At 36.3% G+C, this 25915-nt stretch overlaps 2 protein-coding genes across 4 annotated transcripts; both read left to right on the forward strand.

Moving 5' to 3' along the window:
* The first annotated feature begins 930 nt into the window (after positions 1-930).
* On the forward strand, positions 931-2886 carry U2af38 (U2 small nuclear riboprotein auxiliary factor 38). Of its 2 annotated transcripts, XM_089591111.1 has the most exons (6): positions 934-1156; positions 1302-1389; positions 1466-1532; positions 1610-1898; positions 2363-2490; positions 2542-2886. In XM_089591111.1, exons 1-6 carry the CDS (start codon positions 1113-1115, stop codon positions 2646-2648), a joined length of 723 nt encoding a protein of 240 aa, XP_089447237.1. In that variant the 5' UTR covers positions 934-1112; the 3' UTR covers positions 2649-2886. The 2 variants fall into 2 exon arrangements, with proteins under 2 accessions (XP_023245517.2, XP_089447237.1); XM_023389749.2 differs by having other exon boundaries at positions 931-1156; positions 2363-2886.
* Positions 2887-5310: 2424 nt separating this feature from the next.
* Pka-R2 (cAMP-dependent protein kinase type II regulatory subunit) lies at positions 5311-24246 on the forward strand. 2 transcript variants are annotated; one of them, XM_089591712.1, is made up of 11 exons: positions 5311-5688; positions 5775-6076; positions 6215-6588; positions 11164-11399; positions 13710-13801; positions 20664-20747; positions 20889-20995; positions 21369-21612; positions 21698-21856; positions 21952-22054; positions 22277-24246. In XM_089591712.1, the coding sequence occupies exons 4-11, from the start codon at positions 11189-11191 to the stop codon at positions 22405-22407; spliced, it is 1131 nt and encodes a 376-aa protein (XP_089447838.1). In that variant the 5' UTR covers positions 5311-5688; positions 5775-6076; positions 6215-6588; positions 11164-11188; the 3' UTR covers positions 22408-24246. The 2 variants fall into 2 exon arrangements, with proteins under 2 accessions (XP_089447838.1, XP_089447839.1); XM_089591713.1 differs by lacking the exon at positions 6215-6588.
* The last annotated feature ends 1669 nt before the right edge of the window (positions 24247-25915 follow it).

Consider the following 25915-nt stretch of genomic DNA (forward strand, 5'->3'; position numbering starts at 1 on the left):
TTCAAAACTCCATCGATTCTTATCCAAGGTTTTATTACCACTTTGATTTCTTCTTTGCTGCTACAAGCAATTAATAAATTTATCTTGGCCAACAATGAGCATTAAATATTTTAATGATACAAATTTCTTTTGATGGTAAATATTCGGATAAAAGATAAATAGTAAACTTGCCGCAAACTACACGTACAACGTCAATTTTTTATTTTCTATCTATCAAATTAGTTGCGGCTGGTTTGTAATCGACTAAATGGCTCTACCATTGGTATTAGTAATAATTATTTGGATCAGCGCCATCTAGCGGTATTTTTTTTTCGCCAAAAGTGGCCTCTAAAATTCTGAGTCGGTGCTTTAGCGCTTAGAGCCATTTAGCCTATTATAAACCAGCCGCAACTCATCTTGTAGCTATAAAATGAAAAAATAACGACATATGTGTTTTTGGCGGCAAGTTAACAATCTATTTTCTACCAAAAATTGGCTTTCTATGTATTTCTATTTTTGAAGATAAATTTTCGTGTAAAAGATAGATTGTTAACTTGCCGCCAAGAACACATGTATCGTTATTTTTTTATTTTATAGCTACAAGATAAGTTGCGGCTGGTTTATAATTGACTAAATGGCTCTAAGCGCTAATGCTGTGGGTCAAAAGTTTAGGGCCACTTTTTGGTTTAGAAATCCCCAACGCTAGATGGCGCTGATCAAAATAATTATTACAACTCACAGTAGAGTCATTTAATTAATTATAGACCAACCGCAACTAATTTTATACATAGAAGATAAAAAATTGACATTGTCAAAGTTATTGAGACTTCGGGAGGAGATTCAGCAGATTCAACAGCGACACGCCAACATTACTTGTCTGGGGGGGATTTATTTATTTATCTATTTTCTTATTTATTGTAACGTGACGTCAAGTTGTGGCGTGGCGTGGTGCAGAAGCAGAACTTGCAGAAGTTACGGAAAATCCCCCCCCTGACATTACGAAGAAAAGAAGCAGCTCCGCCGCCATTCTTGCGCCGTCGCCAGTGGGTGGGGACAGGCGTATTGATGTTCGATCTGCTCTTGATTCAATAAGTAGAAGTTATCCAAAAGTAATTATTATCTAGTATATCGCCATGGCTGAGTATCTGGCCTCAATTTTCGGGACCGAAAAGGACAAGTAAGTATAATATTTGTATGTGTACGCTTGATTTGTTAGGTTAGGAACTGAGTGAGACCTTCCCTTTTTTTCTCTTTTATCGTAAAAATCTGATGAGTTGTGTTATAAATTGAGTATAATCAAACGAATGATCACTGTTTCGCAGAGTCAATTGTTCCTTTTACTTTAAAATTGGAGCATGCAGACACGGTGATCGATGCTCCAGAATTCATAACAAGCCAACTTTCAGTCAGGTATAAATATCCTCCATATTATCTCATGTCAATCAATTTTCAGTCTCATACATTTCGATTGATATTAATTTTACAGACTTGTTTGTTGCAAAATTTGTATGTAAATCCTCAAAACTCGGCAAAAAGTGCAGATGGCTCGCACTGTAAGTAACTCATATTTTGAGTATTTAAACAACTGAATATTTGTAAATGTAACGTTAAATAAATTTGTACTTTTTAGTGGTCGCAAATGTATCAGATGAGGAAATGCAAGAGCATTATGACAATTTCTTTGAAGATGTATTTGTTGAATGCGAGGATAAATATGGTGAAATCGAAGAAATGAATGTGTGTGATAATTTAGGAGATCATTTGGTAGGCAATGTGTATATTAAATTTAGACGCGAAGAGGATGCCGAAAAGGCAGTGAATGATTTAAATAATAGATGGTTTGGAGGAAGACCAGTTTATGCTGAATTATCACCCGTAACAGATTTTAGAGAAGCTTGCTGTCGACAGTATGAGATGGGGTGAGTTGTTCGTCATGCATCACGATACATCTATACCTGTTATGTATAAACATTTCTGTGTAAATATTCAAAGTTTTGTTATTATTTGAAAGATTATTAAAGGATAATAAATCTCTATCTTCGTGGCAAAATCAGTTAAGTCCCATTTTACATTTGAGTCTATATTGACCCTCAACATACACAACCATTCAATTGCGTCATAAGATTTTTTATTACAATCATTTTTCACATAGTATTTGAATATTTTCGTATTGTTTCACATCAACATTAAAAAATGTTTCTTTTCTATGTGTATGTTGATGGTTGAATATTGTTTCTGAATGTTTTCTTACAATAATAACATTAAAACCTTTTATTTAAGAAACATTACAATTTTCATTGAAATTTTATGCCTAAAGTTAAAATAAATTAATCATGAAACGTATTTTGACGACTCTTTTTTACGATGTTACTGTTTTTTTCAGAGAATGCACAAGATCAGGATTCTGCAACTTTATGCACTTAAAGCCAATTTCTCGCGATCTGCGAAGATATTTGTACAGCCGTAAAAAAGGAGGCGGCAGAGGACGATCAAGATCGCGTTCGCGATCTCGTGGTCGTGGTGGTGGTGGAGGTGGAGGTGGAGGTGGTGGAGGAGGAGGAGGTGGTGGTAGTGCTGGTGAACGTAAGCGCAGATCGCGATCGCGCGAACGTAGATCAAGATCAAAGGAAAGACGCAAGGGCAGAGATAGCCGTTCAGGCAGATATTGATTTCAAACGGACTTTTTCTAGCTCCACAAGTATGATATGCTGTTCTTTTGAAACAGGTTATATACAGACACGTGTACATGCATTGCAAAAAATTCTACACATCAAAGAATTATTTGGATTATGATAAGCTTAGTACCATACACCATTTTAATTTAAGCATCATGAAATCATGAGATGTACTGTTTATAATATGACCAATATGTTCAAATAAATTTTGATAAATGTTTGATGATTTTTATATTTTTGATGTTTTTATTTCCGCATGTCAATTGTCACGCAAAAAAATCAAGATCAAAAGATTATCATGAAAATTTGTTCAAACCATATAAATAAACTGTATTCCAACGAAAAAAAATTAATATTTAGAAATACATAATTAAGGAAATCCTAAGTTTGGTCTTTTTTTGTTTTTGAACAATTGTATGTCATTTGTATATATATTGTCGGACAAGAGCATTAATTCTAGTTTTCCCCTACACAAAAGAAAGTATACATAATATCCAATGTGTATTTCGTGTGTACCACTACAATGAAAAAAAAATAATAATTGATACCGCGCATTATACGACAAGCAACGTAGTATATGTATAATATACAAACAATAAAAATCTGATAGGCATAGGCAAGACTAATCGACATGTAATTGTTTCAACGAACAGATCCCTGTGTTGGTTTGTAAAACAATCGGTCAGCGCGTATAAACACTCATCACATGCTGCTTATTCATTATCGGTTCGATGCTCGTTTTACACATCCGCTCTCGACTTTTACATACATTCCAATATATCCCTTGATAATTTATACCATAACATAAACTTACATACGATACTTCATTCATCCACACAAGTTGATGAAACGTCGTTTGGATATCGTATTCACTCACGGTATATACCTACATAAACCAACTACCGGTGTCTTTTATTACATCCATACGATTCTCAGGAACGTGAGATAATTAGTGTGCTTTTGTTATATGAATAAATGAATTCGAGGCTTCCTATTTTCGATGTATCGACAAACATATTTTTTTCTCTAATTACCTAGAAATAACAACCGATTTGGACAATCAAGTTATGAAAAAAAAAGGATTTTTTTTTAGTTTATGGAGCAATAAAAGGAAAAGAGGACTTTTTCCTCTCAGGCATTGGCTAAAATTTAAGGGCTAACTGCAAGTACATAGTAGGGACTTGAGTAGTGCCATGGCATTAAAGGGTTTAACCGAGCTTTTTTCTTTTTACCTTCCCGAAACGAAACAACTAGTATAACAAAATTAAAGATTCCATTGACGTATGCTTTTTTGTCCATTTATGACTAGTACTTGTATGCTTTCAATCGGGTTTATAAGTAAGAAATAAAAAAAAAAAAAAAAAAAACACGTCGTGAAAGTTTAAAAAATCGTCATCGAGTCAAGTTCTAATTGTTATCGGTGCAATGCCTCGTTCCTTATTATTTTAACCACTATAAGTAGCTTTAAACATTTTTTAGCACACGTTATACCTTTTTTTTCAAGCTCTCTGTACCGCAGAGATTTATCTCTCTCTCATAACAGTATAATTGTATAAGTAACGTATTTATACAAATAAACCGATCTTTTCTTTCTATATACGACTCGTATGCACACCCCATGTATGTGTTTGTACGTATTATTTACATTTTACCAAAGTTTGCAAAAAATTTGCAAGCTCAGTAAGTGTTTGTAGGCCCTCACGACATGTATGTACACACGTACGTATGTACAACACCATGTATCGTATTATACACATGTCAAACAGGCAAACCATAGGAAATCGATAAACTCCTTAACGGAGATGTGCACCTGATTGGTTCTAGAGGCAATATATAAAATATAAAAAACATTCCGAGTACGCAGCTATTGGTTTCTTTCTTTTTTTTCTTTTTAATTTACATACCGTTGTATTTGCTGTGTGTATGTATTGTGTAGTACGAGTTATACGTAAAAAAAAAAAAAACACGGAAAGCATACTTTTTTACCAATATACGTTTGTATAGGCTAACGCTTTTTTCTCGAAATCACAATTATAGACAAGAGCTCGTAGCGTCATTATGGTTCTTGAAAAATGTGAAATTAATTTTAGTATGTAGTAATTAACACACACACATGTTAGTGTTCGGTAAAAGATGGTAAATTTCTGAAACTAAGATATTACCCAGGAAAAAAATTGAAATCAAATGTTCTCTGTAATTATAAAACCACACATGTCAAAATTCGTATTAAAAATTATAAGTTTAAAAATCACTAAACATAGTATAAGATAAAGCTTTATGCTATACGTTACTGTCCATCAATTTTATCAATCGACAAATGTTATTTTTCCCTCTTGGATACACAATTTTTTAAGTTAACAAGTAATAAGAAACAAGTACATTATGTAATTATTTTTAAATGTTTGATATTACTAGTGTGGAATACACTTTTCGTCGAGCTCACGTCATTTTAAATAAAAAATATTGAGCCATCAGGCAAATAAACAAAAAAAAAGCGCGATCTTTTGAAATACGATCAAATTTTGTTTAAATTCCCGCTGTGCATTGCTGCGAGGTCGATAAGAACGGAACCTACAAAAATTATTCAATTTTTCCCTCCATTGATGGAAATGTGAGATTTTAGCAGTGTGTGCATGGATTCCAGTTTTAACTAAATTGACCCTCTTTTTTGCTAATCATGTCATTCCAACGTAACTAATAAAAATAAAAAAGTGCCGAGAAAAAACACCTCCGTATTCTGTACCCATCTCTGTGACATAAATATAGGCATGGTAGATCGCTATTATAAGATAACTGTGAGCAGAGGACGAGATCTGTTGATGTGTTGTGACTGTTGTCAAAGATTAAGTATACCTACGATTTGAACGCACCCTAAGCCTAAAAATTTGTTAAATCAATAAAGTACAATGGGTGAGAGGAATTGAGGAATCGTTTTAACCATAATTCGCATGAATATTGGAGTTTGCAAAAGTGAATGTACCAGAACTTAGATCAGCTGAACCGCTTTGATCTGAAAAGCAAAGTAAAAACTAAGGTAAAAACAGTCATTTTGATAAGAATAGTAATAAAGAAGATAGACCTAAAACTTTCTTTGATAGTACCTACCTATCCTTGATACAGTTTTGGAACGCAACCTCTAGAGTGTGGAACCGTGGTGTGAAGGAGCCGAACGAGAGGTGGATGACAACGGAGAGAGCAAAGCACGACGGAGTAAAGAGAGGGAGGAGAGAGAGAGAGAGAAAAGAGGTATATAGAGGAAAAGAAGAAGTCGAAACTCGAAAGCTCACCTCTGTCAGTACTGTCAGTAGAGCAGCGGAGCCATAAGAAAACGGGAGTGTTTGTCGTGCTGCTGTTGCTTCGCGTCCACGACTCCAAGGGTTCCGAGCGGGAACTGCGGGGAGCCGCACCTACAAGCCTTTCATGTGAGTGTCAGTGTTGATAAGTGGACGCGTCGCTGTCGCGCGTGCATCGATATATAATTATCTCCATCCATTTATATACCCTTTTTCTTTAAACTTTTAACAAATTTCCCTCCCCTCGCCTTTTTTCTGCTCCGACAGGCGAGCAGTAAGTTAGTAACAAAATAGTGAAAAGGCACGGATACGTCAGAGCGCCCAGCGCCAGAACACATAAGTCATCAGTGCGTTTGTGTCCTCTTTGTACCCAAGTGTCGTGTGACAACTCTCTGGTGAAAGCTCACTTACGGAACCATCCTCTTGTACTCCGTACAGTGTAGTCAGGCTAAAGGTTCAACGTTCAACGGTACTAAAGCCAAAGACGACCATACCCGGAGGAGGAACAGTGTATAGTCTTGGACGGCTCGTGCGGTGCGGTGTCGATAACTCCTTCAGAGAAAAACAGCAACCGTTACGCGCTCGCTCCTCAGCCGGGGTCCCCTGCAGGATTCTCCGGCAGCGCAGACGAGGGCAGGAAGGTGCGTCGTTTCTCGCCTTATTTTTCATCTGCTAAGCTTATTTCTCCCCCCCCCCCTCTTTGACCTCGTTAATGCTACGACTTCTAGGCTCGTCCTCGACTGCTTACTCGTGTACCTGCACGTACAGCTTACCATTGTATCATTTTTAAAAGGTGTGCAAGTGTGTTACTTGTCATACCTAAAGTGTACAACATACATTACCTACTTACTTACTCAGTGAATGCTTCTAAATTCTCAGGGACAAAGAACGACAACCTCGATGTATCACCAGTATCGTGTGTGTGAGTGCTTATCTCCGTTTTTTGTTTTACATGAAACAGCGAACGTGTAGGCATGAGACCAGCAAGTGCGGCTTTCCGTGCGTGGAATCACTTATTTTTCTATTTTATTTTCAACACCAGGTACTTAGTTGAATCACAGCATCATCATCGATACGTGTTTTTCATCTAATAATTGATAAATAGACACACGCACTTAATTATACCTATACATCAAGGTGCAAAACTTTGGATTTGAAGGACGGTTTTGATTGGAACGTGTGCGTGTGTCTCTCTCTCTCTCTGTTTCTGTTGAATGACGGTCACGTTTATTAACGTTTTTATCGTTTCATTACAATTAAAAAATCATCATTATTTGCGATTGAATAAAAATGATAATTCAATCTTTCGACTACTGCCAGTTTCTTCATAGACAAAGTTTCTCGTGTTTAAAATCTGCCAGCTTAAATAAGTGGTTTTTATCCTTTATTTGCCGTGCTACAAGTGTCGAGAGGTACATACATTTGATTATACAAATGCAAAAACATATCATGAAAAACTGTGTAACGTCCGGTGGAATGAATTTCAAGCTTTGCTATAAGAAACAACTTTAGCGATAACTCAGCGTAATCTTGAGGCAAACTTTTTTTTGCATTCTGACGTTGGGAAAAAAACACGCCACAGAAAAAGAATAAGCTGAGATCATATATTACTTACGTTCGTAAAAAAAAAAAATACAGCTGTTGTTGAATCAGCTCGTTAAACTTCAAAAAAAAAAATTGACCGCCATACATGATTCCTAGCGAATGATCATTAAATTTTCTCTGCCTGTTTTTTCTCAGATGAATTTTATTAAATCAACTTCAAACAAAAACATGTCAACCAGCAAAACTCGTGTATCCATTGGAAATTAAATGAAATCACAAGTCTCCACTGTGCAACATATAAAGATAGAAAAAATACAAATAGAGAGAGATCGAGTCGCGGAATACCGTCTCTCGAAATAACAGTTGAAAATAAACACACAAATGTACTTATATGTTTTATACTTAGCCCAAGCTCGCAAAAGCGCGCAAAACAAATCTCGGTTGGCTTGCATAGCACGGTTTTTTTTTTACCTGGCGTATGAACGTAATATAAGTATATATGTTCGATAGCCAAAGAAGAAACTGTTTTCGTGTGCAGCTGTGTCTATATAATTTAACGAATGCCCGGATTTCGTAGTATGCACACACGAGACACGTAGTTATTTATATAGAGAAGCATCCGACAAAGTTTATTAAAGTGTACACATAAGTATAGTCACACTTGAAAACGAAATCTACACGTGTACTGCTGCAAAAAGTCAATTGCAAGGACAGAGAAAAAGAGCAGGTTTTTTTTACCGTGTCTTTGTGTGATCAGTCCCTTTTTTTATCAAAGTGCGCGTATCAGGTTCCACGATCTGTACGTGTATACCTACATAAGTACCCACTGTCAAAAGGGAGAAAAGAGAGAGCGTGCGCGGCCGATGATATAAAAATAATGTTGTTGCTTCTGCTCCGGAGCAGAAGCTATCAGCATAGCAGCCGACAGAAACGAGAAGCTCGTGATATATATATATCTCCCTATATTATATAGTTGTATTGACGAAAGTGAGTCTCAGTCCCCCCCCGCTCCCCCTCAGCTCCCCCTCGATTTAGGTAGTCATTTGCTTGTTTTAACGTCATTTTTAATCAAATTATATTTGAGTGAGCTCCCCCCCAATAAAATACTTATTTATCTAATGTTTTACCATCATAAATGTTAGAAAATATACGCAATTTAGTACCTAAGTCATACCTCGTTTTTAGGGTTTTTAAGTCACTGATCATAGGTCTCCCTCTATCTATTCGCTTCCCCTTACTCACTATGTGTCTCTGAAGTACCATTATTTGTTAAACGTGATTGAACTTTTACATTTCAAATCTCTTTCTGGTCCATGTCTACTTTACCCAAATATAAAATTCTTGATTACTTGAGGACTTTATTAAGTAAAAGACATAATTCAGGAGGAGGTATTATTAAACAGACAAACACAATTGAGCTTTTAAAACAATAATTTATTCTGTTAGCTTAATGTTGTGACATTTTATGTGTCATTATAACCCATCTGTTCTTTTAAAACCCTTTCCACATTTTTCACATATTTGTTTTTCATGGTTTTTATGAATTAACATGCGTCTGTTTTAATGTGACGATCTTCAAAGTTACATATTATTGAATTACTGAAAAATTTCTAGCTAAACAATATTTTTAATTTCTGATTTATTCTCGGATACAATTTGAATAAAAATTCTTTTTGGATGCTTACATCCTTATAAAGCAACGTATAATTGTCCGTAAGAGAATAAAGATTTTTTAATATACAATCCTAAAGAATCAAAACTCTGTTTTTCTGATTTTTTAATAAATATAGAACATGCTAATACAAAGGGAAACTGTTTTCTATAGCAGACAAAAGGTAATGATGATAATATTCGTGTAATGGAAGACCCTCTCTAATATCATTTCAAAATACTATTGGAAAATGAATATTTATGTTATTTTTATTACGTTAAGTTAATCATATGTTTTATCAACTCCTTTGTGAGTCACGTATTCTGCTGTTGTGAACTAATTTTCAGCCTGCATTGATAAATACACGTGTAATGTCGTTATTTTGTCTACTCAATCTCTTAGTGGGCGGTTGGCGCGCGGAGCGCGGAGGGGGGCGTTAGCCCCTGCACTAGTATATGTATATATTTGTATATGCATGCGTGGAGCTTTCGGAACAGCTTCATCAACCTGCAGGTTGACCTGTATGTATTTACAAGCGTGGAATTATTTAATATACATTCCGAGATTCTATTTGAGCTTAAGAACCCTTCATCATCTACGTTTCACTCTTAGCCGACACGTTCGAGATTTTCGCCAACGTCCATATAAGTATTTCTCGGAGCTTTTAAACTTTCTGAACGCACTTTCGTGTAAGCTCGTGTCCCACAGCTGCTCCCAGAGGCCCTGCCTGTACGGGAACAGCGCATGTATTATTTTACACGCGTGGGTGTTTATACACACACACACACACATAAATATAAATATATATTATACGGGAGAGAAGCGGGTGAGATGAGGAGAGTCTAAAGGTATACGTGTATGCTTGTGTGTTTGTCATGTGTATCGTATACGGTATATCGCCATGTTCAAGCAGCTGCAGCTTCGTTAGTTCGTTCCTCGTAGCCGACGTTTATACGTATGCCATTTGCCATGTCGTAGCGAACAAGAAAAGGAAACCGTCACACGAACGACAGGCCTGCAGGTGATGTGCGACCGACCTCCTCGCTAAATCGCGCTTCTGTAGTTCTGTATACATCTACACACACACGCTCGACGACGACGACGACCGCGAGTGTACAGTGTATCTGTATTTATACACACACGCAAAACTCTAGAGTGTATATATATATATTTATACATACATACCTACATCTGTCGCGGCTGGGCTGTACTTGTATATTATAATAGCACGCCGTCTCTGTCGCGTGGCCGAAGCAGACAGAAGAGGAGGCCTCGTCGAGTGTAAACGCCGTGCATATATTATATATATATAGGTTCAGGTACCCGGTAAGAGGTAAGAGGCCGCCTCACCCGGGCTTCTACACTACTGACCGACCCTATGTTATTATAATCATTATGTATTACAAGGAAGTGTGCGCACGTAGCTTGTATAAATATAAAAACAGCTATCAATCATATTTTACTGTTTTATACAAGTGGACATAAACGTGCTACTTTCAAAGTACTTTTTCTGCTGGATCCGATGCAAAACTGCTCCAAGCTGCCCGTACGCTGTTATCTTATTGCTGCTTTTAGGATATTCGTATATGGTTTACCTTGGAAATCGGCGTATTTGTTTTCCCAAATGTGTTATAACGTCCAGCAGCTCGAGTGCATTATTGAATTTTGGATTGCAAATTTAGCGAAATCGCTAGGACAATAAGTAGTAGTATAAAGCTGGATGTGCAAAAGTTGTTGATGTGCTCAAGCGTATGTGTACGCAAATATTTGAGTTTTTGATATCTATGGCAAATATCCCAGGGCTTAGTGTGACAAAGTGTTCTCTGTTACAGTGATTGTTGTCGAGTATCATTAATATTGTTTGTTTTTTGTTTTGACGAGATTTTCGTGGTAAAAATTATATATTTATACATCTGGGACATTTGCCACAGCTATAGAGCAACAAAACAACTTCAGAGAGGGAGGAGTTTTCTTTAATGCCTAGTAAAATCTCTTGATGGTGTTTTATTATTTTGTGCAGTGAGGGACAATTGGTGTTGACAAAAATGAGTTGTCAAGATGATTCGAGTAGATTCAAGCTGCCACAACACGTAATTGATATCATTCTGGAGTTTGCCATTACTCATTTTCTCGAGCAACCAGAGGACACTATTGACTTCGCCGTGGAGTACTTTACAAATCTCAGGGAGAGTCGGCAAACCCAGCTGATTCAGAGCCAGACATGCATCTCCACGCCTGATGAATCTGTGGAAGAAGGTAACGTTATCATTCTTTTTATTAATTTTTTATCCTTCTAACTATGAAATCAATGATTAACGTAATAAATAGTATAAAATCTAAATTTATACGAGGCTAAAAATACAAAGGAATATTTAACCACATAAAACCACATTCAATGTATGAAAATTTAGTGTAGTACTTAGTTAAAAATTAGTGAAACGTACCTCACGTTGGTACGCATCTTTGTTACTCCGAGAAATATTTCAGACAAAATAAATTCTCGTGACATTTCATTCATTCTCACTTGTTTTGTGAATTGAAATCGTTTTAACTTATATCCATATCATTTCGGAACTATGTGTCTATGAGTATTAAATAAAAAATACTACTTACGTTCGAAGCAGTAATTGGTCTTTTTGATTTTTCAGTTGAAAAAACAATTAAAACAATTGATTACTATGTGAAGATGTTTTGTAAAGGTATATAAATTACAATTATTAACACCGGAATGCTACCCTCCTCCCCTTTGAGCAATTTACTCAGCATCACTGTTGTCCCCTTCTCACGCAGTAACGTGATACAATTAGTTATTGCAAAACCAATTGTAATCCCTACGAGTAATAGATACCAATTAATCATTTTTTATGTAATCCAACGAAATGTATATATTTATATTCGACACACCAATAAATTAGTCTTAACAGCACTATGTAACCCTTTGTGTTCCATGCCCGTAAACAATCAAACTCAATTTCACGTAAAACAAGTATTCACTATTCAGAATCAACGAAGAAGAAACCGATAATATAGATGGAGAGAGAGCGAGAGAGATGAGAGACCAACTAATACGGAAAAAAATTTGTTATTCAGTCGTGTATACTTTTGTTGTCATTACGTAAGATCGAGTCGTCAAGACGATTAGGTGGCCATACGTCCTTGCACAGACGAGAAAATTTTCTCGAACCGTATAAGTAAGTATACTTACACAGAGAGATGTGTGGCGTTGTTCTCCATCATCAAAGTTACAGCTCTCCCATCTTCGTCTCTCTCTATCTCTGGATAAAGCCAGCGAGCATTATGATAATGATCAATTCACGATCGTATTACCAAATTGAACCAGTTACGCGCAATTAACTTGTTGTGCTCGCCGTCCACACGTGTGACGTATCGAGGCATGTAATGTTACGAACTGATCCAAACCACACCACATGTGTGCCTTTACGTATGCATGCGTGAGTACATGTATGTATATGTACACCAAAGTCCGAAGAGAACCACAATAGGTATACTTATATACTTGACCAGTCGTCGTGTCTGATGATCTTCGACGACGCGGAATGAGAGAGCCATTGTCTTTACTTTTGTTTGTTTGGTCGTTGTCATTCATTTGCAAAGTGATCGAATATTCTTGTTTAGTTAGACCTCTTGACCCTCCCTTCCCCCCCCCCCATAGGTTTGCTCGAAATAATACACCCGATCCTTAGATTGATCCTCGAGAGATAAAAATAAATATTTAAAACAAAAGCGAGATTATATAGGTAGGCTCTTAATTAAATGTGCCAATTCGTTTCGATTAATGGATATTAATTGACGACCGCAGCTCAGCTGCAGTTGTTGAACTCTGCGTCGAAAGGAGGCCGATGATTGTTTCGCTCCATATTTTTTCTTCTTTTTTTAGCGATGGCCACCGGCCGCTCGGCCAATTTAAACATCAGTTTTTCTTTTATCCCGCTTATCGCTTTTTTTTTTCGATTCACTTCTACTTTTTCGTTGTTCTACTCTCGGCTTCTATTCATATATAAAAATATACTTTGCGTTGATAATTTTAACTTCTCATTTTATCTCCCTCGATGCCGACCAATTATCAGTAGACACTCGAACGTAAAGCCCCTTTCCAATTATTCCATTCCCTATATGATGGGCCGTATCGATTTCAACTCGAGATTCATGCTCAGGTAGTGCGAAAATCGCAATAATGCGAGATGAATATCCTCCTCCGTGAAATCGTTGCACAACTTTCCTCCGTATAAGCAAACTTTTCCCCCTATCTAGTTCGTAAATGTGTTTTATTTGCTTGATGTTTGTTTGCTCCCTTTAAAATTTTTCTTTCCCCCCCCCCTTTTTTTTATCGAAAAGTTTACGTCACGATGTGTGAAAATGAATATAGTAATTTTGTATTCCGTGTAGTGCATATACCTAAAGATTACTAATATATTCAAGAAATATAAAAAAAGATGTCCTCGGGTAAAGAGGGACATTTCGTGGAGTTTTACAAAAACAGAGGTACAGATGCGTGCATGTCCGTGGAAGGAGGAGGAAGGTAATAAAATTTATTTGCTGTTGCAGAGCCACCAGTCGGCAGGTTCGCCATCCGCAGGAAGAGCGTCTTCGCCGAAACTTACAACCCCGAGGACGATGAGGAGGACGAGGGAGTCGCGGTAAATAGCGAACAAATTTCTTTACAGCGTTTGCTTCCCATGTAGCGTGTTGTGTATATACGCCAAGCGCATGAAAAAAAGTTTTATTGCCCATTCAGCGATACTTCCGTAGTCGTCAAAGCCTTTTTCCTTCTATTGGTTTTTTCTCCTCCACCGCGAGCATCGTAACGTTATCTCTTTACTGCAAGCGTCATGTCATCATTACGCTGGACGGGTGGGAATGATGGAAATACAAAAATCGCGATTACGTTTGTTTCTAAGTTTTACTGGGGCATCGAATTTATAAAGAAAATGAGCGAATTAAAAAAAACCGCGTCGTTCTCTTTAAATCCATAGTTCGATGCAATTTATCTGTTTGACGCTCCTTGCGATATTAATATCTCGAAATATGAATAGGAACAACCATCATCGTCATCATAATTGTATCTTCCGGTGTAATATAAAATAGGTGCGCTTATTAATTTTAATTATTTCACAATTACGAAATAATTCGTGTTTATGAGTTTGAGCTCAAATTAAAATGAACGAATAGACGAAACCCACGCACGGGGGGAATATAATTCCACTTTCTCGAGGATTATTTCATATTTATCAAAGCTCGAAATTATTCATTTCTCCGGATTATTTTTTTTCTTCCTTTTTTTATCGAAAGAGCAAGCCGTTTGTTGTCATAATACAAACATATACGATTTCCGCGCACCTGATCGCTTTCGGCGAGTGTCGTTTTTCAATTTTATTAAAACTCGATCTGTGATTTCATTCTGTTTATAGATCCGATACGGGCGAGAATCGTGATCTCGTGTGAAATTGAAAAAAAAGAAGAGAGGTACACCCACGCGAAATCGGGATTACGCTTTTTAACCCAAGTTAAATAAAAATACTTTACTTTTTCATGCCTCTCTTGATCTATCGAAGCTTAAGTCAATAACGATGTTGATTTTTTTTTTTTTCGAGACGTGTATGCAAAAAATAAATCTCTACATCATCGGCAGCGTGATTATGGTATATACAGTTGGGCGATAAGCTGCTCCTCCTCGACGTATGTTGTTATACTTTATATGTCTGTGATCGTCTATTGTTACACTCTCAAGTACAATACTTTTGAGGAGCGCATCGGGTTTTTATTGTTATGCGAGCTGCATGAAAGCAAACGAGAGTCTTTGCCACTGGCGCGTGAATTTTTTTTTTTTTTTTTTTTTCACAGCGCGTACTCTCCTTCTCTTTGTGTAGCAAGAGGCTTTTCTTTCTTCTTTTTATCCACTCTCTCTTCCATTGTCAAGACCATCATGTACGTTTTTATTTTTCTGTACTTTCCATCACTCAATTTACCTAATAAGATATATCTGATTCTTTTTTTTTTGCTTATGTCAGTAAAAAGCTGGGCAATAAGCATTAGATAAACTTTCGAGTTAAATCTGCAAATATTTTTGTAGCGTATCTGTAAAAAAAATATTTCAAAGTAGCACATACTGCCGTCCCAGGGAAAAGAAGCGTAAGTGCAATGTTATTCTTATGCAGCACAAACGATTTTTTTTTTTTTTCCTGGAACGGCATGAGTAATACTTGTCTGATATTCTTTTTTTATAATGATCAATCTTTTTAAACTTAAATGATTGTTACCACGACAAAAGAAACGACGTTTTAACGTGCAAACATTTCACCAACTAAAAAAAAAAAAACTAAAACAAAACTTGAGTTTTCTAACGCTAAATGAACGAATGAACGACTTAATGCTTCCAGCGAACCAACTAATTACTCAAAAGCAAAATAACTCATTATAACTAAAAGGGTATTATACATATACGAAGCATGTGGTCACTATCATTGAAAATAATTTATATTTATAAGCCGTTGTTCTCTGTCGCGTCCAGATTAAATGTTCCTCAATTTATACATACACACGCTTCCTGGCATCCTTTCTTACACTCGCTTTCCTAATGAGGTCTTATCATATAGCCTTCGAAAGGGCCACTGTACATTTAAAACACACACAATATTTCGAAACCTACCGTTTATATGTTTGTAAAACTCAGCACATCGCATTGAAGTTTTTTGTACAGTGCGCAGTTCGAGAGCAACATCTATAGAGCAGCAGAGAAAAAAAAATCACGTCCTTTTTAGGTAACCGGTATACCTACCTACTCTCCCGGTCAGCGAGCGTATATACAGTGCGCCGCGAAGCATCAAAAGGACGCGAGCAAGCGAGCGAGCAAAGCGAGTTTTTGCCTCTGCATGTGTGCACCTATATACTTTTTGTACATCGCAGCTGCGCTTGTGTTTGAGATCGAAATATGCGAGAGAGTAGAGTACGCGTGGTGGCTGTATAGGTACCTATACGTATACGTGGTGTGCTGTGGTGCCGGGTGTGCCCTTCGATCATTGACGCAAGTGTATAGGTGAACGAGAGATATTTTCTTTTTTCGTCATTTTGCTTTTTTCATACGCCCACATCATCTCTGTACTCTTTCCTCTTTTTTTTTTAATTGGTACCCACTACTGACCATCTCTATCCCTCTTTTTTTTTTTTTTTTTTTTTTTTTCTCTAATATTCGATAGCAGTGAGATGGGAATACGACTCTAAACAAACATGGACTTGATGAAGAACGTGGTCTTGACTGGGAAAAATATCGAGTTCGCGTGTGTCTATTGGCACTGTTATATGGCTTGAAGAAGAAAAAAAAACATCTATCTCCGCGAATATCCGATATTCCGGTAAAAATCGGTACCTAACGATCCCAGGGTTTCCTGGTACCTCTGCATATCCTTTTTGCTTTGGAAGTTATACATGAACATTAATTATTCGACGTACGTCGGTTGGTTAATTGATAGATGTCGACGATAGAATGTATATAGCAAAGCTCGAGATATGGCTCGGATGATTTTCTTCAATGGTCTGGGGTGAGTTGAGCTGTTCTCGAAACTTTTAGTAATTATTGTACCTTCCACAGAATCAGGTCGCGTCTTGTTCACAAAACGAGAAAATTAAAGTATTACTGTTCACGCGAAATTTTTTTTTTTTTTTTTTTGCAATTAAGTTTATTTCTTATAATTAATAACGTACGTCCACGAAAAATGAAACTGCAACGTTATTATTGGAACAAATTTAACGTCTTGATTATTAATATATTAAAAAAGCATTTTTACTAATTTATCCATACCCATTTAAAATGAATTAAAAATTAACGTATATGGTATGTTTCTTGTTATCGCAACAATATGCACATGTACCGATATAATATTATCTATTTTCGATTACTGTCAACATTATCTCTCTTTGACAATGATTTTTAAATGCTAAATCAAAATATGGAAATTTTGAACCAAACAATCACTTAAAAATTACATTTCTTTTCACGGTTTGATGACGCGTACCTGTTCTTACTCGTGAAATTGCACTTACTTGCACATTAACCAACCTCTGATGTCAACTTCAGCCTTTCGACAGGGAAAAAATAATCGACCTACTTTCATCAAACGGTTTAACAAATTTCATCCGTATTACACTTAAAATACCTAGTAAGCTACGGCAAAATTAATAATGAAAACAAAAATTGATTGCAACGGGCAGAGTTTCCTGTGAACAATAACCAAAGATGATACCATATACATGCGAATAAATCGGCTCGCGTATAACCATCAAACATTGGAAAGTTAAACTCACGTCGAGCAACAATGAGACGAAAGTTGTCCATTGTACTCCGAGAGAATCGAATTATTATCAACAAACTCGTTAATAATCTTACAACTGCGTGGCAATCAATTTATATTACTCTGTACATGTTATCACGAATAATTAAATTCGCTGCTGATGAACCTGGACGGGAGAAGTAATTTTGCGTTGTCTATTTAACGTCAAACGTGTATTGGCATCGAGTATATACAATGTACGAGCAATTGAACACCCAATCGAGCTTTTGATTGAAAGTTTTTAATTTACAGGACGAGAGCTCGGTGTAAGTAGGTACTATACGGCGCCAAATCGAATATCCTTCGAAGTATCAATGCCTCGTTGTTTGTTTTTATTCTTCTTCTTCTTTCGCCGTGTACAACAATGCCGAGTATTGTTTGGTACGGAGCCGCGGATGTAGGTCAAATAAATCATTGGAATTTCGTTCTCTGCAAGTTTTAATGAAAATTAAGGCACGTCGTCGTCGTTGCTTGGCTTATTTTCCGCGCAATCGAGTATGTCTCTCGTGACTTGAAAAATTTAAAATCAAGCACGGATTACAGGTATATCCGGTGGAAAAAAAAAAAAAAAAAAAACCTTGCACGTAGTTTCACGTAATTCCCCGTGAAGGTGAAAGTTAGTTGCAAAAGAGTTGCTCCGAGCTCGACTGATGAAAAGTTTATAAGTAATTTTTAAGTTAAACTGAAACTTGGTTGAAAATTGCGACTACACTTTAATATCGGCGCATGGCTTGCCAACTGATTAAACGTATGCATTAAATTTGACTAAACGTGGTATTACAATATTCATGCATTATTCATGGAGACACGCGGACTGGGTTAGCTACGTGCTCTTAGGGAAGTCTGTGGAGTATGGAGCGTATAATTGGGGATATAAAAGAAAAAAAATTGGTACAATAATTGACGAAAGTAAGAAAAAGTTGATGGACTCCAATGTGAGATTATTCGGAAATTAGATAAAAGCATCAGCAGAGCGTTGTGTGGCAAAATTTCCAGTCCGGCGAAACTTGAGCGCTTGTGTACTTGTATGTATATACCTACACCTGTACCTATACGTATCGGGGCAAGTGCACCTCAAAGTGAATCACAACTCCCGGGAGAGTCCCCGACGCAATTAATTACAGGATCACCTATACATATATAGTTTTGATCGGAAAATCGAGTTCACGTATACGGTAGCCCGAGAGTGCAAGGGAACGAAAACCCACCCTCAAAGTATCCACGAGAAAAGGAAAAACTTTTTCCTCAAACGCGTTTTAGATTCCCTTTTTTTTTTTTTTTTTTTTTTTTTTTGTGGTTTTCCTTCACCGGCTCGCCTTCGTGTAAATCTCTCTCTTTCTGTGTTAATACGTCAAGAGGCTGTTTCTCTCCCTCGCCGGGAGGGTTCCCTGTAAGCTCCTCCATACGGAACGCGATGCGCTCGATAATTTCGGCGCCATGTTTACCCTACGCCGTCCGTCCCCCTCTCTCTCGTTTTCCTCCCCCGTTTTGTTCCTCCTCCCTTTGGCATCTACATATTTCGATTTGCCGGCTAATCGATATTTAGCGCGAGATGTCAACCGGGGGGGCGCGCGCGCGCGTACGCTCAATTGTACATACAAGATATAAAATTAAAGGGAAAAAAAAGAGGAGGACCAAAAAAAAAAAAAAAAAAAAGAATTAGGACGTGGAACTCTTTGCTCTCGCCTCCTCCTAGCTCTTTCGGGTGTCTATCTGTGCGCAAAAATTTTTTCGTGCATCTATAGTTTTCTCTTTTTTATGGCCCCTTTACCCCTTTTCCTCCCCCTCTCTCTGCATCCACTTTTACGCGGATGAAGTGTTTTACTTACTCGCTTTGCTTGGGACGCGGTGCAGAGAACGAGGGGTGGCGAGATATACCTATACGTATATACTTTTCCTCGTCGTCGTCACAACTGCACGTCCCCTGAGACTTGCAAAAAAAAAAAAGAAAAAGAGCGATAGAGACATAAAGGGATGAGGTGCCCGGCCACGCGTGTAATTCACCTTTATGACGTCAGAGCACGTGTTCAATAACCCGAGCCTATATATGTATACTATCCCATCTGTACGTATATATATATATATATATATATATATATATATATATATATATATATATATATATATATATATATATATATACATATATACGTGTCAATATGTGGGAAATATATTACCCATCCTTTACGTGGACTTATACATTGTACGGTTCGGTGCGGTGCTATTTTACATACGTTTATTATACTTACCTGTGGGTATGTATTGCGTGCATTATTTGCGAATTCGACCGAGATAGGAAATAAATGTAGGATATTCTTGGTATCTTGTGCACACAATGTTGTAGTGTATAATTTTCCGATGTTATACAACCTCATAGATTTACGCGGAACACGTAGGCATGGAAAATGGAATGAAAATTAAAAAAAATAGTAACCCCTTGCACAAAAGAGGGATTAATTAAAAATGTAGGTGTGCAGGGTATCGCTGCATCTGCAGCGGAGGGTATGGCTTGAATGAATAGAGATACGCGAAAAATGTGCGGTCGTTTTTGTTTCTTCCCGTTCCGTGAGATAAAAACGTCCTCATCTCTTTCTCTCGGCGTCCTTTGTAGGGAAATTCAGCGCTAGTTTGCCAAACTCGTGATGTTTTTTCGCTGCTGACACGAAGGATGCGAACAAAAATTTTTCAATTCCACGTGAACGCGTTACGCGACAGCCTCATCTCGCATAGTAATGTATGCACGCGTCGGCCTCGTTTCAGCCTCTTTTCCTTTTTTTTAAATTTATTTTATTTTTTTTAATTCAATACCTTTGCAACGGCTCTTGTGTCGAATATACCTTAAATCACGTTGCATCATTGGATGGTTTGCTGGTTGATTTTTTTTAAAGGCTCTCTAACTTTGTTTCATCGGGTATAGTGCCATCGGTGCTGCCGTGCGTTGTTTACATTTAATTAAAAATACTTTGTTCGACGTCACGGTGAGAAGGAGTATTTTTATGAGAAACAAAAAGTGCGAATAATTTTTTTTCATCCCGAAATATTTATAACGCGTGCCTTTGCACATTTACACCCACACATATTGCGCTTAGCTCATAAAAAGAAAAATTTAATATAAACCCCTACGAGATCTTTGCTCGTGTGCATACATTTCAAAATTTGACCTTAAATTTTTCAGATTGTTCATCCAAAGAGCGACGAGCAGCGACAGCGGCTCAGCGACAGTGTCAGGAACATCTTCCTCTTCCGTTCCCTAGACAAGGTGGGTACTTGTTCGGTAGTTGCTCAATGAATAAATGATACTCCCACCTTCAAGGAAAAGAAACGGAATGCATGAAAATCGACGCAACAACTGCCACTACGAGTCGATACATTTTGAATTCTTCATGCGTTTGTTTCGCAGGAACAAATGGCAGGTGTGCTGGACGCGATGTTCGAGAAGACTGTCAAGCCTGGGGAATTCATTATCCGGCAAGGTGACGACGGGGACAATTTTTATGTCATTGAGAAGTATGCACCTTTTTCTTCCTCCTCCTACTCTTCTACTTCGTTTGTTGCTATGTACGGGCTTTTTTTTCTTCCTCTTCTCGTGCTCCCTCGCAATGACGACTTGTCGTGAATGTCGCGACTGAAATTGCATTTTTGACGCATCATCATTTTCAACTTCTCTATTAAATTCTCAATTATCTGGACTTCAAGTTTAATTTCATCTTTCATGATGATGAGAAATATTTGCAATTTTTTTTTTTTTAAGTCATGTAATCATGATTACGTTAAATATTAAATAAGTGATACGTTTTTGATCTATCATTGACTTATGTTAATCACAGACAATAAAATGTATAAAATTATTACTATTTTTTTTTTTGCTCTCTCATTACAGAGGACAATACGAGGTTTACGTAAAGGACGCACTAATTCACACTTACGATAATAGCGGTTTCTTTGGTGAACTGGCTCTTTTATACAACATGCCTAGAGCTGCCACTGTCAAAGCCAAAACTCCGGGCACACTGTGGGCCATGGACAGGCAGACTTTCCGTCGTATTCTTCTCAAGTCTGCCTACAAAAAGCGTAAAATGTACGAGGATCTCATTAATAAAGTACCAATGCTCAAATCGCTTGAGGTGAGTTGACTCGTGTTATCAATGAATCTTTGAAAAGTACAATGCATTTTTTCCTTCATTGGCACCTTCTCGATGTATTCGGCAGAGTTACGAACGACTGAACTTGGCTGATGCTCTTATTCCGAAACAATTCGATGACGGGGAGCAAATCATTAAACAAGGCGATAATGCTGATGGCATGTACTTTGTTGAGTCGGGTGTCGTTAGAATCACGATTCTTGGTGAGAATGGACGAGAAGTCGAGGTAAGCAAGTTAATTAATGTTAGGATAATTAATATTAAATGACACAAAGTTTATTTAATGTGATTCGTTTAATTAAATTGAAAAATAACTTGTAGGTAAATCGCATACCAGCTGGTGGCTACTTGGGTGAATTAGCACTGGTTACACATAAACCTCGAGCAGCTTCCGCGTATGCTGTTGGCAACGTTAAATTGGCCTGTAAGTTGAAACTCATTCAGTACATTAAATCTCACGAATGTGCAATCCGGTAGTATCGTGGAGTGTATTGATAAGAGTATGCTTGTAAGATAATATAATTCTAGACTTATTTTTCCTTCGTTGCTTATGAAAGAACGGGATCCCGTGTTTGATTGATATAACTTACTTTCGATAGTCTTTATTCATTACGCGATTGCCAATCATGTTCCCTACTATTTTCAGTCCTGGATGTAGAAGCATTCGAGCGTCTCTTAGGCCCTTGCATGGAACTCATGAAGCGCAATATTGACGATTACGAGGATCAATTAATCAAAATCTTCGGCAGCAAAACTGAAATATCCGATGTCCGATGAATCAGTGCGTACGCCACAATCCGTACCATCGCTGTATGAAAATAAAGAAAAATCTTCAATTCCACAGCGAAGCACAAACTCTTTACTATTCGTTTGTGAATCTTCATCCGCATACTTAAACAAAAAGAGTCTTTAAGGGAAGCTCTTTGACTGTTCACTAGACTCTGTATCATCCATTCGATCGTTAAGTAGCTGCAGCGTTTATATTTACTATCTCGTTATGTATTATTTTTTTTTTTTTTATTATAATTATTACTATTATATTATGTTATTATTATTAGGCCTAAAATGGCAGACGAAAAATATTACAAACACATAGTCCTCGAATAAGTACGATGCGCCCAATAAGGAATATTCATAAAGACTGTATTAGATTGGAAAGTATTACAGTTTTTTATATACGCGTATATAACACACAACACATTTGGTTCATGATTAAGTTGCAAGTGCCATTTTTGATGAATGTGCACACACGCACATAGACACACGTATTTATACATATATTGATAAACCTTCGTTGTTGCAGTTGACTATATTGCCATATATGTAAGAACAGAAAAAAAGGTTAAATTTAAAATAGTTGCGAAGATAAATTATACTTTTATTAAAACACAATCGGTGCTATATCATACTGTTCCATGCAGACACGTCTAGTGAGCCACTGATAGAGTTTTATTTATTTCACACTAAATGAATCCAAAGGCATACTTGTTATTGAAAAAAAAAAAAAAAAAAAAAAAAATTAAGAAAAGCAAGTTTAAGATTTCATTGCCATGAACGTACTAGAGTAACCAAAAAAGAAAAACATGCTGAGTTTATGTCAGGACAAACTTGGTGATATTATACTCGGAACATATCACATTCTCCCTGCTACTCATGTGTCTTCTCCATTTCCTCTTATTAATTGATAGTGTGTCTTTCCATACATTCATGTACCGTCGGTCCTGTCATTCCTCATCTAAACCTCGTTATATCATTGTGGTTTTTCAATAATATTAGCCATGTTCTTTGTAATTTTTCAAAAGTCATTTACAAATCTTACTTTAAACAACTAGTCGTTAGCAGTAACTCAACACTTTGTCATTTCCAAAATTGTTTATCGTCCATTCCCATAATCTTTATTGAGCTGATAATTTTAATCTTTGAAATAACGCTCAAAATTAGATGTAATTGTCAAACAAGGAAAGTTCAAAAATGCATAACGCGCACCAAATGAAGGTCTCTTTGATTAAAATTTTATAATCAACGTTAAGTAGATATGTATGATTTTATTAGGTATTTCACTTTACGTTTTAAAATGAAAAAAAAAAATGTTAACATTCCTATTTGGCATATTTTGGAAGGCAAATTCAAGGGGACAGGAAAAAATGTCATGTACACCCAACAAAGGTATTAATCTATTGAAAATTCCTTTAAACTCTTGCAGTTGAATGACAAATAAAACGTAATCTACGATTTACTTTTTATTGGGTGTACACTAAAAAAATTTTATTGTGATTTTTTGTTATTTTATTTTACTTCTTGTGTTATTTATGGTAATCTATTGTTTTTCGCAGAAACAATAGAAATATTGTTATGGAAATAATAGTTAATCTTTTTCTTTAAGAAAAAAAAAGAATGTTTAATAATTATATATTTGTTGCCTGAACTTGCTTTATGTTTCTTACACAAATCTCCTGGATATCGTAATTTGGGAGTAAAACTAGGTGAGATGATTTTCCACTCAAGTATGTATGAGTAAAGAATGTTTTTGCGTAAACCGACATTAAAAGAAAAATATATCTTTGTTTCTAACAAGAGTGTAAAGTGGGGTTGAAGCTTAAAGCGGAAAAACAATTTCTTAAAATAGGTATGCTATGTACATTTTATGGTTTGATCAAGAAACAAAATAATTATATGTTATTTATACAGAAATGCAGAGAAAAAAACTTATACTTACGAGGCTAAATAATTTTTAGTTAACAAGAGAGAACAGAATAATCGGTGTGAAGTACAAAAGAGAGTTTTTTGATTTTGTCAGACTCGTATCTCGAGAGTTTGATGGTGTTAATGATTCAATTGATATAATGCCAAGACGCGTGCGCATTGCTATGTGGCATATTAAAAAGTGACAGCGCTAAAAAAGTGATCTCAGTCATCGATTCCCTTCGTTATTTTCATATACAATAATAATCATGAAACAGTCTTATTTACTCGTTTGGAAATGTATTTTTTAGTTGCATCATCATCATGAAATGAGATCGTTTCTTACAACAATTTTAAGTAAAGCAAATAAAGGAAATCGGTCGCTGAGCATACACTTGTTAAGCAGAAAAAACTGACGCAAAGAGCTAGAATACATATAACTGCTTATGCAAGTAAAACATAAAATTGAGTCTCTCCAGCTTAAATATCCTCGTCGTCGGGACGAGGACGTTGTAGGGAATTGTAGGACAATCACTTCTGTTGTTACGATCGACTTAATCAACACACATATTTTCACGTACACACAGATGCAGCATCATTTTTTTATCTTACTCTTTTTTCGCTGATTTTGTTTATTGCTCCATCATCATTTTACAATAATTTGATCACAAAATAATATAGCATTTTTTTTTAAACGCGGATATCGTGCTATGCTGTGCTCATTTTTTAAAATCAACATTTTTTCTTTGAAATACGTACTTACTGTGTATTTATCGGTGATTTTAAACAAAAATTATAGCTTTGAATGGTAATTATAAAATACCGGAAATTAAAAAAAAAAAATTATCGAAACGATTATCTGAACATTATTTTCTTAAAATTTTATACTTCTACACGGATCTCTATCAATTAATGTAACGAATTGAAAACAAAGAGAGAAAAAAAACTTATTTTCACTTTAAAAGGTCTGCGGAACAAGTAGCGTGTTGACACGAAAAATTGATTTATGCTAAAAATTTCCTTCTTTGCCAAGTCTTGTTATCGAGCAGAAATAAATGTGCTATTAGCGTTAGTTAATTTAAAAAAATTGAGTTCTTAGTTAAGAGTTCAGCATGCTTCGGAAGAGAATTTTGAGTACAGAAAAAAAACTTTTGTACGTGTAAATACGCTGGTGCACCATCAAAAAGCAAAAGAAAAATCAGACAGGCTAATTTAATAACGACTTATGAGTTTCAATGCTGTAAAAATAGTCATCTGACTTCAAAATTCTAACGATACTTTCACACATTTGTCTTTAACTCTTAAGTGAAGCCTTGACCACTTCCGAATTCTATATATACAAGGTGTCGACGCACAGAGAAGGTATACACGAATGAAAGAAGAAAACAACGCAAACTAGAACAAAAAAAAGTGTTGAGAATGTTGATAGTAAAGGGATAAATAAATTATTGATAAAAACATAAGTGTTGAGCTATGTTAAAAAAAAAAAAAAAAAAGTAAACATGTATTACAATGCGAACAATGGTGAAATATCCTGAGGGTGTACTGTATGTGTATCTGTATAAGTTTCATGTGACAAAGTAACGAGAAAAAAGGTGAAAAG

Source organism: Copidosoma floridanum, unplaced genomic scaffold (assembly GCF_036245765.1).
Source record: "Copidosoma floridanum isolate Cflo_tuat_1 unplaced genomic scaffold, Cflo_Japanese_pri ptg000013l, whole genome shotgun sequence".
Taxonomy (NCBI): Eukaryota; Metazoa; Arthropoda; class Insecta; order Hymenoptera; family Encyrtidae; genus Copidosoma; species Copidosoma floridanum.